Raw genomic sequence first — 16,373 nt, forward strand, 5'->3', positions numbered from 1 at the left:
AACTGACGTGGGGTCTGGTGTGGAGCTGGCGTCCCTCAGTGACCCGTCTACACGGGTCTGGTCTGATGTGATTAGGTTGACCCGGCACTGGTTGATATGAGAGGGGAAGGTTGGTGAGCTGCTCAGAGTCACAAACCAGAACGTGACGGGAACCGAGGACTGAACTGGTCATGTTTCCATTGGAAACACATCGCCGCTTGATAACGCTTGGCTTCAGGAACCGGGGGGCAATAACACCTATGCATTTGCACTGCATTTGTACTGCAATTTTTTACTGCATTTGTACTGCATTTGTACTGCAATTTTTTACTGCATTTGTACTGCATTTGTACTGCAATTTTTTACTGCATTTGTACTGCATTTGTACTGCATTTGCACTGCATTTGTACTGCATTTGCACTGCATTTGCACTGCATTTGTACTGCATTTGTACTGCAATTTTTTACTGCATTTGTACTGCAATTTTTTACTGCATTTGCACTGCATCTGCACTGCATCTGCACTGCATTTGTACTGCATTTGCACTGCATTTGCACTGCATTTGTACTGCAATTGTTTTTACTGCATTTGCACTGCGTTTGCACTGCATTTGCACTGCATTTGTACTGCATTTGCACTGCATTTGTACTGCATTTGCACTGCATTTGCACTGCATTTGTACTGCATTTGCACTGCATTTGTACTGCGTTTATACTGCATTTGCACTGCATTTGTACTGCGTTTGCACTGCATTTGCACTGCATTTGCACTGCATTTACACTGGTTTTGCACTGCTTTTGCACTGCATTTGCACTGCATTTGCACTGCATTTGCACTGCATTTGCACTGCGTTTGCACTGCGTTTGCACTGCTTTTGCACTGCTTTTGCACTGCATTTGCACTGCTTTTGCACTGCTTTTGCACTGCATTTGCACTGCATTTGCACTGCATTTGCACTGCATTTGCACTGCGTTTGCACTGCGTTTGCACTGCGTTTGCACTGCTTTTGCACTGCATTTGCACTGCATTTGCACTGCATTTGCACTGCTTTTGCACTGCATTTGCACTGCATTTGCACTGCATTTGCACTGCATTTGCACTGCATTTGCACTGCATTTGCACTGCCCATTAGACACGAGTTCTTCCTCCAGCTAAAGTAACGGGTCTAATCTTAAAAAACAAAGTTTGACTCTCCGGTCCAGGTGCAGCCCCTCCCACATTCTGGTGCCATGTTGGGACTTCACTCTTCAGATGAATGAAGTTTTTCTTCTCTTTAATTATTCATCTCCAATTGAAGTAAAGTTCGCCTGTTTTCCTGGTTGAACAGCGAGTGTGGTTCAAGTTCATCTCTCCGTTACGGGGGGGATTATCTGAACTGCATTCATTCATGTTCTGAATGGAAATTAAATCTATACATTTAAACAGTTCATGTTTTAAGATATTATAGACGACCTACAGCAGGACTGTAGGAATCTCTAAATTCAGTTTAGACCTATCAGTGATATTTGGAGGACATCTGTAGGTAGGGCCCCCCCAGGCCTCCACCTCCTGCACAACTCAGCCCCCCCGGAGGTCTGGTTTCACCTCATCTATGTAAACCAGCTAACGAGGCGTGGTTCCGTGTAACATCTGCAGATTTACTCGCTCTGGAAATGGCTGGAAATCTTGAACAAATCTGATAAACCGGCTGAAACCCGCCGCTGCCGCCGCGGTTATCTGACATCACTAATCCTTTCTCGTTGCGGCGCTTTGTCCTTTCCTCAGACGTCCCACATGAGGCTCCGCCCGCCCGGCTGCTATCTGGCCCCGTGTTCAGGATAACGCCGTTATGTTTGGTTCCCCTCTTTACCCCCGTTGGAGCCTCTGGAGGGTTAAAATCACATTTTCCTCTTTGCGTTTGAGTCGTAATGAGGAAGCAGCTCGGTGCACCAGCGTTCAGCTCTGCGCGGCCCGTTTTATCAGGTTTCTATCTGAGCGTGATCCAGATCAGAGCCGTGACATCCCACTCCCAAACCCGAGTCTCCGGGGCCCGCCGGCCGCTGACACTGACCAGGACCTGCGTGATGTTGTCACAGCAGCCGGGGGGAACTCGATTACTGCCCCATTACCGAGGTGAGAGCGATGAGCGTATTCAGACCCCGACTTCCGCTGGAGACTGATGCTCCTCTCCCCGCCACGGCTGGAGCTCTTTATGCAGCGCTGCGTGCAGGGCCGGCCCAAACCTCCATGGGGCCCTGAGCAAAATGTCATCATCCTATCGTCAGCCTGGCAGGTTTTTACCCATCTATGGTTTTTAATCTGAAACGGGAGAAAATTCAGCTACAAGAGCGGCCTGGGGTTGATTTACACTTAATGTTTAACCCTTGTGCTGTCTTTGGGTCAAGGGAGGGTCAAGGGAGAAAATAAGGAATGGAGGAAGGGAGAAAAGATGGAAGGAAGGAAAGAAGGAAGTAAGGAGGAAGGAAGGAAAGAAGGAAGTAAGGAGAAAAGAAGGAAAGAAGGAAGTAAGTAGGAAAAGGAGTAAGGAAGGGAGAAAAGATGGAAGGAAGGAAAGAAGGAAGTGAGGAAGAAAGGAGAAAAGTAGGAAAGAAGGAAGGAAGTAGGAAAGGGAGTAAGGAAGGGATAAAAGATGGAAGGGAGGAAAGAAGGGAGAAAAGATGGAAAGAAGGGAGAAAAGGAAAGAAGGGAGGGAAGAAGGAAGGAGTGGATAAAATAAGGAAAGAAGGAAGGAAAAGCAAAGAAGGTAATAAAGGAACGAATGACAAAAGGGAGGTAGCAAGGAAAATGAGTAAAGGAGGATAAAAAAGGAGGAAAAGAGGAAAGGAAGAAGGAAGGAGAGAGCAGGAGGAAAGAAGGATAGAAGAATTGGGTCATTTTCACCCAAAGACAATACAAGGGTTAAAGTGATGTAGTACCAAGTGTGATACTAAGTGTCATCTACAGCAGTGGTTCCCAAACTGTGTGCCGCGGCACACTGGTGTGCCTTGAGGCAAGTCCAAGTGTGCCGTGGGATTTTGTGACAACCATAGCCTACTGCAATATAGTATACAACTAGACAAAAATAATTATTTTAATTTACTATATACTACTTTGAATGCACTCATTCCATAATACAGAGGCAAACTCTTTATCTAAAAACTATGTTAAAAAATCCTCAAAGAGGATCCCACATTTCGCTGTTCGCGCAGTTGCGCAGGTGGGAATTTTAGACTGTGACACATCAAAGGCAGTATCTTATTTGGCATTTAAATAATAAACTTAACAGATAAACAGATGATATTAGTGATAACACGTGTTATAAGGCTATTTTGCACAATAGGTGTGCCTTGAAATTTTTATTTGTCCTTTGGTGTGCCTTGGGCACAGAAAGTTTGGGAACCACTGATCTACAGTGTAGGCCTACTAAAAGATCATTTATAAACCATTTACTGTACGCTATCTACTTTATTTTTGGTTTTAAATAAACTGCAACAGCAATGTGGAACAATAATTTGAAGTCTACTCTAGTCTGTTAACATAATATTGTTTATGTAATAATATTGAGTAAATTTTCACTTGAAATAAATAGAAAAATCTGCCAGTGGAACAAGATTTTTTTGCTTGTAATGAGAAGATAAATCTTATCCCACTGGCAGATTTTTCTACTTATTTCAAGTGAAAATTTACTTGAAACAGGTGAAAATTGTCAAGTTATTTTTCTGGTGATGACTCTAAATGTTGAAATAGCAGTAAAACCACATTCATTGATGAAATGACATAAGGGATGGAAAGGGGGGATGGCAATTTTACAGGGGGATGATTTGGACCGTTTTTATTTCAGAGGGGGATGCCATCCCCCCTCATCCCCCCTCAACTCCAGTACTGGCGACAAGGAATGAGAAAATATCAGATATTAACCTTATATTGAATACAAGCCACAGACCAAGCAGCAGATATATCATCTCACCCATTTTCTCCGTCTTTGGCGTCTTTTACTTCTTCGTTCGTGTCGCACAATCGAGTACGTCACAGCAGCTTCGCTCCAACCTCCTACTGCTGATCCGGGTCCTGAATTGTAGTGGAAAAGAAACCAGGCCAAGGTGAGAAACCATTAGAGATAGGAGGAGGTTCATCAGCCTGCAAGAAACCGTCTACTGATAAGGAGGACTTGAAATAAGTCACCATGCTTGAGCTGCATCAGAAACACGGGATGGAAATCACCTCACAGACCCAGGAACGTTGTTTCAGAACAAATAGTCCCAGAGTAAAAGTATCTTGGTGCCAGAGGCGGTTCTGGCTAGATTTATACCCTGGGTGACTTACCCCAACAATATATTATATTCATGTTATTTTGTTATATCATCTTAAATACAAAAACGTAACATGAACACTGAACAAACGAGATAAATAGAAGAAATATGATATAGTATATAAACACAGATGTAAATTGCACCAATCCTTCATCAGGATCTAACAACCATGTTTGCTTAACAGGAGTGCTAAAATCTAAAATCTGACTTTTCTCACCTTCTTTGATGCTAAATCATCAATTACATCATCATATGTAATCACATAACCGTGTGATTGATGTTGATGATGAAGAGAGACCAGAGAGATACTTCCGGGACATCGTGGACCTCAAGTACGTTTTAATAAGCTTTAGCTTGGTTTTAGTCTAGATTCTAGAAGACTGGTGAGTTTTTTTTCTCCTAAGATTGCGTCCTGGGCGGTTGCCCACGTAGCCAAAGCATAAACCGGTCCTGCTTTCTGCAAATGATGAGCCGTTTGAACCTCCCATAACCCTTTTTCCAACAAACCAGTTCCAGGGCTGGTTCTGGTCCAGTGCTGGTTCACGGCTGAGAACCGGTTTGCTTTTCCACAGCTCGGGTGCTAAGGGGAGCCAGGACTTGGTCCACATACACTGATACAAATATTGTGCTTGATCTACTTAAAAAAATTAAGTCAACTTTTTGCATGAGATTATTATGTAGATCAAGAAAGACTAGTCTTTGTATAAAATACTTTATTTTTTTTTGTATGTAAGTAATACATTTTGCAAGTACAGTCAACTTAATTGTGTTAAGTTTACTTTATTTATCAAAATTAAGTTGACTTTACTTGCAAATGAATTTTGTACATACTAAAAATTAAGTAGTTTATACAAAGACTAGTCTTACTTGATCTACATAAAAATCTCATACGAAAAAGTTGCCTTAATTTTTAAAAGTAGATCAAGCAAGATATTTTTTACCGTGGTGTTCTACATTAACAAATAAAGCAAGTTTCATCTAAACGTTGGTCTTTCTGCGCAATAGATTAAAATTGTTAAAGGAAAAGTAAATACAACATTGCTTGTTGTTTGTGTGTAAATTAAAAGATTGCCTGGGATTACATAAATACTGCTTGTTAAGGAAAAAATGCACAATGTATTGTTTCTTGAACAAATGCAGATTAAGTTCAAAACTAGATGTATTCATGTAAAGCAACAAACTTCTTTTTAATTGTTAATATCACAGGTTTAAATATGTTATATTTAGATGCCCTTAGATTTATTTTTTTCAGCGTAGCTCCTCCGTGGACACATCTCTAACAGACAGGTTGTCTCCTCCTCCCATGATGCTTTTCTGCATCCAGATTCATTCTTATCTGAAAATGTCTCCGTCTCCCAGTCTTGCTATTGCCGTTGGTCTAAATAACTCCACCCCCTCCATTTACGTAAGAGGTTCTTTCCTCTAGTCCAGCAAAGAGTTGGTGCTACCCTGGAACCGGTTTGGTGGAAAGGGGCCGGGGTATGAAAGGTTCAGTTCCAGCCTGGTTTGATATTTGACCAGAAAACCATCTCATTTATGGACTTTTATGTACAATGACTATCTTTATTCCCCAGAACAACATGATGATTTACGACTGCATTAAAACAACTGCTCTGAAACGTGTCATAAATCAGATTGATGGGCGGTGCTGAAGGAGGAACCGTCAGCTCCTAAACGTCCCGGCGTTTCTACGTCTGCAGGATCCAGATTACACGTCCCGGTTCATGAAATTGAGCGGCCAGTTCTCTTGCACCTCCGTCTTCTCTCTTCTCGGTACCTTCACTCCCTCCTCGGTACCTTTACTCTCTCCTCGGTAACTTCACTCCCTCCTCGGTACCTTCACTCCCTCCTCGGTACCTTCACTCCCTCCTCGGTACCTTCACTCTCTCCTCGGTACCTTCACTCCCTCCTCGGTACCTTCACTCTCTCCTCGGTACCTTCACTCCCTCCTCGGTACCTTTACTCTCTCCTCGGTACCTTCACTCCCTCCTCGGTACCTTCACTCTCTCCTCAGTACCTTTACTCTCTCCTCGGTACCTTCACTCCCTCCTCGGTACCTTCACTCTCTCCTCGGTACCTTCACTCTCTCCTCGGTACCTTCACTCCCTCCTCGGTACCTTTACTCTCTCCTCGGTACCTTCACTCTCTCCTCGGTACCTTCACTCTCTCCTCGGTACCTTCACTCCCTCCTCGGTACCTTCACTCTCTCCTCGGTACCTTCACTCTCTCCTCGGTACCTTTACTCTCTCCTCGGTACCTTCACTCTCTCCTCGGTACCTTCACTCTCTCCTCGGTACCTTTACTCCCTCCTCGGTACCTTCATTCCCTCCTCGGTACCTTTACTCTCTCCTCGGTACCTTCATTCCCTCCTCGGTACCTTTACTCTCTCCTCGGTACCTTCACTCCCTCCTCGGTACCTTCATTCCCTCCTCGGTACCTTCATTCCCTCCTCGGTACCTTTACTCTCTCCTCGGTACCTTTACTCCCTCCTCGGTGCCTTCACTCTCTCCTCGGTACCTTCACTCCCTCCTCGGTACCTTCACTCTCTCCTCGGTACCTTCACTCTCTCCTCGGTACCTTTACTCTCTCCTCGGTACCTTCACTCTCTCCTCGGTACCTTCACTCTCTCCTCGGTACCTTCACTCCCTCCTCGGTACCTTTACTCTCTCCTCGGTACCTTCATTCCCTCCTCGGTACCTTCACTCCCTCCTCGGTACCTTCATTCCCTCCTCGGTACCTTTACTCTCTCCTCGGTACCTTCACTCTCTCCTCGGTACCTTCACTCTCTCCTCGGTACCTTCACTCCCTCCTCGGTACCTTTACTCTCTCCTCGGTACCTTCACTCTCTCCTCGGTACCTTCACTCCCTCCTCGGTACCTTCATTCCCTCCTCGGTACCTTTACTCTCTCCTCGGTACCTTCATTCCCTCCTCGGTACCTTTACTCTCTCCTCGGTACCTTCATTCCCTCCTCGGTACCTTCATTCCCTCCTCGGTACCTTTACTCTCTCCTCGGTACCTTTACTCTCTCCTCGGTACCTTTACTCTCTCCTTTACCTTTACTCTCTCCTCGGTACCTTTACTCCCTCCTCGGTACCTTCACTCTCTCCTCGGTACCTTTACTCTCTCCTTTACCTTCACTCTCTCCTCGGTACCTTCACTCCCTCCTCGGTACCTTCACTCTCTCCTCGGTACCTTCACTCTCTCCTCGGTACCTTCACTCCCTCCTCGGTACCTTCACTCTCTCCTCGGCACCTTCACTCCCTCCTCGGTACCTTTACTCCCTCCTCGGTACCTTCACTCCCTCCTCGGTACCTTCACTCTCTCCTCGGTACCTTCACTCTCTCCTCGGTACCTTCACTCTCTCCTCGGTACCTTCACTCCCTCCTCGGCACCTTCACTCCCTCCTCGGTACCTTTACTCCCTCCTCGGTACCTTCACTCCCTCCTCGGCACCTTCACTCCCTCCTCGGTACCTCTACTCTCTCCTCGGTACCTTCACTTTCTCCTCGGTACCTTTACTCCCTCCTCGGTACCTTCACTCTCTCCTCGGTACCTTCACTCCCTCCTCGGTACCTTCACTCTTTCCTCGGTACCTTCACTCCCTCCTCGGTACCTTCACTCTCTCCTCGGTACCTTCACTATCTCCTCGGTACCTTCACTCTCTCCTCGGTACCTTCACTCCCTCCTCTGTAACTTTACTCTCTCCTCGGTACCTTCACTCTCTCCTCGGTACCTTCACTCTCTCCTCGGTACCTTCACTCCCTCCTCGGTACCTTTACTCTCTCCTCGGTACCTTTACTCTCTCCTCGGTACCTTTACTCTCTCCTCGGTACCTTTACTCTCTCCTTTACCTTTACTCTCTCCTCGGTACCTTCACTCCCTCCTCGGTACCTTCACTCTCTCCTCGGTACCTTTACTCTCTCCTTTACCTTCACTCTCTCCTCGGTACCTTCACTCTCTCCTCGGTACCTTCACTCTCTCCTCGGTACCTTCACTCCCTCCTCGGTACCTTTACTCTCTCCTCGGTACCTTTACTCTCTCCTCGGTACCTTTACTCTCTCCTCGGTACCTTTACTCTCTCCTTTACCTTTACTCTCTCCTCGGTACCTTCACTCCCTCCTCGGTACCTTCACTCTCTCCTCGGTACCTTTACTCTCTCCTTTACCTTCACTCTCTCCTCGGTACCTTCACTCCCTCCTCGGTACCTTCACTCTCTCCTCGGTACCTTCACTCTCTCCTCGGTACCTTCACTCCCTCCTCGGTACCTTCACTCTCTCCTCTGTACCTTTACTCCCTCCTCGGTACCTTTACTCTCTCCTCGGTACCTTTACTCCCTCCTCGGTACCTTCACTCTCTCCTCGGTACCTTTACTCCCTCCTCTGTACCTTTACTCTCTCCTCGGTACCTTCACTCTCTCCTCGGTACCTTCACTCTCTCCTCGGTACCTTTACTCCCTCCTCGGTACCTTTACTCTCTCCTCGGTACCTTTACTCCCTCCTCGGTACCTTCACTCTCTCCTCGGCACCTTTACTCCCTCCTCGGTACCTTTACTCCCTCCTCGGTACCTTCACTCCCTCCTCGGTACCTTCACTCTCTCCTCGGTACCTTCACTCTCTCCTCGGTACCTTCACTCTCTCCTCGGTACCTTCACTCCCTCCTCGGCACCTTCACTCCCTCCTCGGTACCTTTACTCCCTCCTCGGTACCTTCACTCCCTCCTCGGTACCTCTACTCTCTCCTCGGTACCTTCACTTTCTCCTCGGTACCTTTACTCCCTCCTCGGTACCTTCACTCTCTCCTCGGTACCTTCACTCCCTCCTCGGTACCTTCACTCTTTCCTCGGTACCTTCACTCCCTCCTCGGTACCTTCACTCTCTCCTCGGTACCTTCACTATCTCCTCGGTACCTTCACTCTCTCCTCGGTACCTTCACTCCCTCCTCGGTAACTTTACTCTCTCCTCGGTACCTTCACTCTCTCCTCGGTACCTTCACTCTCTCCTCGGTACCTTCACTCCCTCCTCGGTACCTTTACTCTCTCCTCGGTACCTTTACTCTCTCCTCGGTACCTTCACTCTCTCCTCGGTACCTTCACTCTCTCCTCGGTACCTTCACTCCCTCCTCGGTACCTTTACTCTCTCCTCGGTACCTTTACTCTCTCCTCGGTACCTTTACTCTCTCCTCGGTACCTTCACTCTCTCCTCGGTACCTTTACTCTCTCCTTGGTACCTTCACTCTCTCCTCGGTACCTTTACTCTCTCCTCGGTACCTTTACTCTCTCCTCGGTACCTTCACTCTCTCCTCGGTACCTTTACTCTCTCCTCGGTACCTTTACTCTCTCCTTGGTACCTTCACTCTCTCCTCGGTACCTTTACTCTCTCCTCGGTACCTTTACTCTCTCCTCGGTACCTTCACTCCCTCCTCGGTACCTTTACTCTCTCCTCGGTACCTTTACTCTCTCCTCGGTACCTTTACTCTCTCCTCGGTACCTTCACTCTCTCCTCGGTACCTTCACTCCCTCCTCGGTACCTTCACTCTCTCCTCGGTACCTTTACTCCCTCCTCGGTACCTTTACTCTCTCCTCGGTACCTTTACTCCCTCCTCGGTACCTTCACTCTCTCCTCGGTACCTTTACTCCCTCCTCTGTACCTTTACTCTCTCCTCGGTACCTTCACTCTCTCCTCGGTACCTTCACTCTCTCCTCGGTACCTTTACTCCCTCCTCGGTACCTTTACTCTCTCCTCGGTACCTTTACTCCCTCCTCGGTACCTTCACTCTCTCCTCGGCACCTTCACTCCCTCCTCGGTACCTTTACTCCCTCCTCGGTACCTTCACTCCCTCCTCGGTACCTTCACTCTCTCCTCGGTACCTTCACTCTCTCCTCGGTACCTTCACTCTCTCCTCGGTACCTTCACTCCCTCCTCGGCACCTTCACTCCCTCCTCGGTACCTTTACTCCCTCCTCGGTACCTTCACTCCCTCCTCGGCACCTTCACTCCCTCCTCGGTACCTTCACTATCTCCTCGGTACCTTCACTATCTCCTCGGTACCTTCACTATCTCCTCGGCACCTTCACTCCCTCCTCGGTACCTTTACTCCCTCCTCGGTACCTTCACTCCCTCCTCGGCACCTTCACTCTCTCCTCTGTACCTTTACTCTCTCCTCGGTACCTTCACTTTCTCCTCGGTACCTTTACTCCCTCCTCGGTACCTTCACTCTCTCCTCGGTACCTTCACTCCCTCCTCGGTACCTTCACTCTTTCCTCGGTACCTTCACTCCCTCCTCGGTACCTTCACTCTCTCCTCGGTACCTTCACTATCTCCTCGGTACCTTCACTCTCTCCTCGGTACCTTCACTCCCTCCTCGGTAACTTTACTCTCTCCTCGGTACCTTCACTCTCTCCTCGGTACCTTTACTCTCTCCTCGGTACCTTCACTCCCTCCTCGGTACCTTTACTCCCTCCTCGGTACCTTCACTCTCTCCTCGGTACCTTTACTCCCTCCTCGGTACCTTTACTCCCTCCTCGGTACCTTCACTCTCTCCTCGGTACCTTTACTCCCTCCTCGGTACCTTCACTCTCTCCTCGGTACCTTCACTCTCTCCTCGGTACCTTTACTCCCTCCTCGGTAACTTTACTCTCTCCTCGGCACCTTCACTCCCTCCTCGGTACCTTTACTCCCTCCTCGGTACCTTCACTCCCTCCTCGGTACCTTTACTCTCTCCTCGGTACCTTTACTCTCTCCTCAGTGCCTTTACTCTCTCCTCGGTACCTTTACTCCCTCCTCGGTGCCTTCACTCTCTCCTCGGTACCTTTACTCTCTCCTCGGTACCTTTACTCTCTCCTCGGTACCTTTACTCTCTCCTTTACCTTTACTCTCTCCTCGGTACCTTTACTCCCTCCTCGGTACCTTCACTCTCTCCTCGGTACCTTTACTCTCTCCTTTACCTTCACTCTCTCCTCTGCACCTTTACTCTCTCCTCGGTACCTTTACTCTCTCCTCGGTACCTTTACTCTCTCCTTTACCTTTACTCTCTCCTCGGTACCTTTACTCCCTCCTCGGTACCTTTACTCTCTCCTCGGTACCTTCACTCTCTCCTCGGTACCTTTACTCTCTCCTTTACCTTCACTCTCTCCTCTGCACCTTTACTCTCTCCTCGGTACCTTTACTCTCTCCTCGGTACCTTTACTCTCTCCTTTACCTTTACTCTCTCCTCGGTACCTTTACTCCCTCCTCGGTACCTTCACTCCCTCCTCGGTACCTTCACTCTCTCCTCGGTACCTTCACTCTCTCCTCGGTACCTTCACTCCCTCCTCGGTACCTTTACTCTCTCCTCGGTACCTTTACTCTCTCCTTTACCTTTACTCTCTCCTCGGTACCTTTACTCCCTCCTCGGTACCTTCACTCCCTCCTCGGTACCTTCACTCTCTCCTCGGTACCTTCACTCTCTCCTCGGTACCTTCACTCCCTCCTCGGTACCTTCACTCTCTCCTCTGTACCTTTACTCCCTCCTCGGTACCTTTACTCTCTCCTCGGTACCTTTACTCCCTCCTCGGTACCTTCACTCTCTCCTCGGTACCTTTACTCCCTCCTCGGTACCTTCACTCCCTCCTCGGTACCTTTCCTCCCTCCTCGGTACCTTTACTCCCTCCTCTGTACCTTTACTCCCTCCTCGGTACCTTTACTCTCTCCTCGGTACCTTCACTCTCTCCTCGGTACCTTTACTCCCTCCTCGGTACCTTCACTCCCTCCTCGGTACCTTTACTCCCTCCTCGGTACCTTTACTCTCTCCTCGGTACCTTTACTCTCTCCTCGGTACCTTCACTCTCTCCTCGGTACCTTTACTCCCTCCTCGGTACCTTCACTCCCTCCTCGGTACCTTCACTCCCTCCTCGGTACCTTCACTCCCTCCTCGGTACCTTTACTCCCTCCTCGGTACCTTCACTCCCTCCTCGGTACCTTCACTCCCTCCTCGGTACCTTCACTCCCTCCTCGGTACCTTCACTCCCTCCTCGGCACCTTCACTCCCTCCTCGGTGAACGGTGGCAGCGTAACGACGGGCTTCTCCTCTGGTGTTCAGCCGCTGCGCGGAGATTAAATGACGATAGGCGGCCGCAGCTTCCTGCATCCACACATTTCATCCAGCTCCTGTGGTTGTCACTCGATAACGTACGACACCGGAGACGTGCAGCTCCTTGGTGCTGTCAGCCAATCACAGAGCTGCCCTTTCACTCACCGTTTACAAATCAATTTCAGCAATAAAGGAACGACACTTTACTCAGAGATGAAAAGCTGAATGTTACAGAAGGAAGCGGTGAATAAAACTGAAGCAACAAACTTAGTAGGTGAACATCGTGTACCTGTTTAGAGACAGATGTTTAATCCGTAGCAGGATACACATTAAAGGAGACCTATTATGGCATTTAATGGATATTTTAAATAGGCCTTGAATGTTTTAAAAACAAGAAAGCTTGTTTTTTCTACATAAATCAGAAATTCAGCGTCTGGGCCATGTCTCTAGTTTTACCGCTTCTAGCCTCCTTTTCTGTGAGTGATTCTGAGGGGGCGGGGCTATGATAATGAGGGTCTGTGCTGATTAGCTGCCTGAATGACGTGTAGCAGGGGAGGGAAAAGAGCCTCGCTCCGGGGAGAAGAGCAGCGGCTCCGTACACAAAGCGTGTCCCATGCGAGCGAGCTTCGGAGACAAAATAAATTCCATTGCTTTATTTTGTATTGGACTGTCCTAACTGGCCGCGAGTTTAACGGTTCCAGTGTGGACAGAGAGCGTCCGATGTCACGCAGCTCCACGCGATAGTCGGACGCTCGCATTCAGTTACATGCTGTAAACGGATCTTAAAGCCTGAATTACGGTTCTGCGTTAAATCGACGCGTCCCCTACGCCGTAGGCTCTGCGTTGGTGTAACGCGGAACCATAAATCAACCTTTAGTTCCCTGAAGAGGGAACGGGTCACCTCGTCTTCACACTAACAGTTCTTTACTCCGATTCCTCATCATTTCATTTCTTATGTTACAAGACAAATGAATCATGTTAACTGTAAAGAAATCACAACAGTGAATGTTCACAAACGGCAACTTTATTGTTAAAAAAAATAAAATATCATTTATGCACTATTGCTGGCTCAAGGAAGGACCGTGCGTCTTCTGAAGGTGTCGTTGAACAACTTCAGGTGCTTGGAAGATCTGAAACCATAAACAGAAAAAAATTACTAATAGAGCTCCGGTGTTACACCGGAGCTAAGCTAAATACTTAGCCCATGCAAAGATCAAACTTGTAGACAAATATAAATAACATAAAAAAATAACGTCACTTACCACCGACTCGTGTGCAGTTGCCGGGTCCGTTCTGATCCTTTTATGAGGGTAAGTGTCGATGCAAAACCTGATTTCTACTGTCTCTCGTTGTTCAAACAGCCACCGCTTCATAACAATGGCTGAAGCTCCGGCCGGCGGAGAGAGTTGTGGGCGTGGTTTCAGCAGCGGAGGAGACCGAGGCGTGGTTTGCATTTGGGTGACGTAACGAAAATGCGCAAATCCAGCAGCGTAGCAACCTCAGCACGGGCCCCAGTGCAAGATATATTGACGGGCCCTAAGTGCATGTTACTAATTAGGCGTACCCGCGCAATCACGCACATGCATGCGCTCACCCCCACTACGAGGTCTATATAGATTTTACCAACAGTTTGTTAAATTTTACAATCAAATAAATGACTTGGGTTATTGTAGCCTATTAGAAACTTTTTAAGAGGTCAAGATTCTAAATGTAACAGCCCAGCTTTGACTCACCTGTGCACAACAGTCTGCAGGTGAACAAACCTCACCATCATCAGACAGCACGGGAGGAGCTGTCTGATACATGGCGGTGCTGAAATGACCACAAAATCATTTTTCTTACAAAGTCAAGAGTGCATCGCTACATGATAAAGCTTAAGGCAAGAGGAGATAATAAACATTAAGTCAACAATAGCATGACAAGACAGAAGAGAGATTATTGTTTTTGTTTTTTTACACTTTATTTTAAGATCTTCCGACCAAACCGCAGCAGTGCGTTACGTGAAAAACAGACCTCTGCTGTAGGCTATATTAGACTCATTCCTTGAAAAGAAAAAAAAAAATCTAAGAAAAGGTTCTTAGAATATGAACCCGAGGTTTAACACAGGGTGTAGCCTAAACAAAAGATTAATTTATAAATTCAGTGAAACGGCATCTGTCGAGCCTTGCGCTGGGCAAAATCCTGAATTACATCCCCAAATGTCCAACTCCCTGGCTCTTAAATGTTCAATGGAGAGGATAGCTAAGCCGCTCCTGCCCCATGGAGCTCCTCAGGTATGTCTTAATCATTTTTAACTTTGAGAATGATCTCTCAGCTGACGCCACTGTCACAGGCAATGTTAAAAACAAGAGGAGCGCAGATCGCGGCGCTTTTTTTTGCGCGCCTCCTTTGATACTGCAACCAGAATGCGTATTTACGGTGGTGACTGCCACCCATATGCAAAAAGTACATTCAGTCCGTCCTTGAGTGCCAAACAGACACCAGTTGAAGCGGATGGTGTGCTGCTGCAGAGCTGCTGCACAAATCCACTGCGGGGCCCGCTTGTTGTTGTGGAGAAGTCGGGGTTTGTTAAAGCGACGAAACAACGTCGTGCGTCCTCGTTATGGTTCTGGGTTAAATCGACGCGTAGCCTACGCCGTAGGGTACGCCGAAGGCTACGCGGTACGTTGCGCATCGCCGTGTACCCTACGCCGTAGGCTCTGCGTTGGTGTAACGCGGAACCATAAATCAGCCTTTAACTCGTTTCGACGAGGACGCATTTCTCAAATTACTCCGAACTTTCTGCTTTCGGCGCTGAGGCTTTGATAAGCTGTGTTGGCAATTAGTGTTTGGCACATTCCTGACAGAGCTCGTCGTTTGTGAAAAACCACCACTTGGGACTTTACCAACGGTTGGTTTCACGATATCTATAGGAGTAAGCGCACGGGCCCCTGTGCGGTTGCACGTGCTGCACTGACTATCCCTACGCCACTGCGCAAATCTGAACGGCTCGTAAAAGTCACATGACACTGGAAGGATCCTCCGGGCGGGGTGTACAGACCCTGCAGAATTCGGTTGCTTTAGTCCTTTTCTGTGTTGGCAGGCTGAGGGGAGACCACTTTATATATGTTAAAGCAAGAAAAAACCTGTTTTTCATAATAGGTCCCCTTTAAGTAATGGGCCGTAGACCCAGAACCACTGATCTGGATCTTCTCGGATCTGGATCTTCTTGGATCTGGATCTTCTTGGATCTGGATCTTCTTGGATCTGGATCTTCTTGGATCTGGATCCAGCAGGACTTCCCCCGGAGACGCTCTGCTCTCCTCTGAAACCTCCATCTCTTTTGTTTCACCTCAGGAACTCCAAGGTTCCCGAGAGGCTGGAGGTGGATCCCAGCAGCCGCCGATGCGTGGACGTGTCCAGCATCGTCCCGGGTCCCCTGGAGACCCCTGGACCGGGTCCCCCTGCAGACCCGGGTCCCCCTGCAGACCCGGGTCCCCCTGCAGACCCGGGTCCCCCTGCAGACCCGGGTCCCCCGGCAGACCCGGGTCCCCCTGCAGACCCGGGTCCCCCGGCAGACCCGGGTCCCCCTGCAGACCCGGGTCTCTTCTCCCAGGGCTTCGTGGACGACCCCGACGTCCCCCCCCTCATGTGAAGGTACCGGGTACCCCCAAACCAGCACCAGGATAAGTTTGTTATATTCACATTTGTGTTCCTGAGGAAGCAGAAGAGACGGTTACTACTTCCTGTAACAACAGACTTCCTGGTGGTAAAAGGTTGTTTTATGTTAGAAAAAAATATCTGTGAAACTAAAAGTCCTGAAATAAGAGTTTTGTATTAAGACCTTTTATGTTACAATAATGTTCTGGTTCAGCGAAGTTACGTGAATTTCCTTCGGGATTAATAAAGTATCTATGTATCCATCCATCCATCACTCCATCTGTCCGTCCGTCCGTCCGTCCATCCATCCATTCATCCTGGTCCAGAACCTGCTCGGATCGGTTCTGTTTACATTTTCAGGTCTTCAGTTTTCAGGGTTCGACTCTGGTCTCTGGTTTTTG

At 48.2% G+C, this 16,373-nt stretch overlaps 1 protein-coding gene across 1 annotated transcript in view; it reads left to right on the plus strand.

Annotated features, from left to right (window-relative positions):
* Window positions 1-15,967, plus strand: part of dnaaf11 (dynein axonemal assembly factor 11) — a 48,870-nt gene extending 32,903 nt beyond the window's left edge. The window contains exon 12 of the mRNA XM_061731399.1: window positions 15,670-15,967. Within this exon, the coding sequence (XP_061587383.1) occupies window positions 15,670-15,967 (298 nt within the window). The remainder of the gene's footprint in view (window positions 1-15,669) is intronic.
* Window positions 15,968-16,373: the final 406 nt, after the last annotated feature.

This window comes from Cololabis saira, chromosome 10 (genome assembly GCF_033807715.1).
Source record: "Cololabis saira isolate AMF1-May2022 chromosome 10, fColSai1.1, whole genome shotgun sequence".
Lineage (NCBI taxonomy): Eukaryota > Metazoa > Chordata > Actinopteri > Beloniformes > Belonidae > Cololabis > Cololabis saira.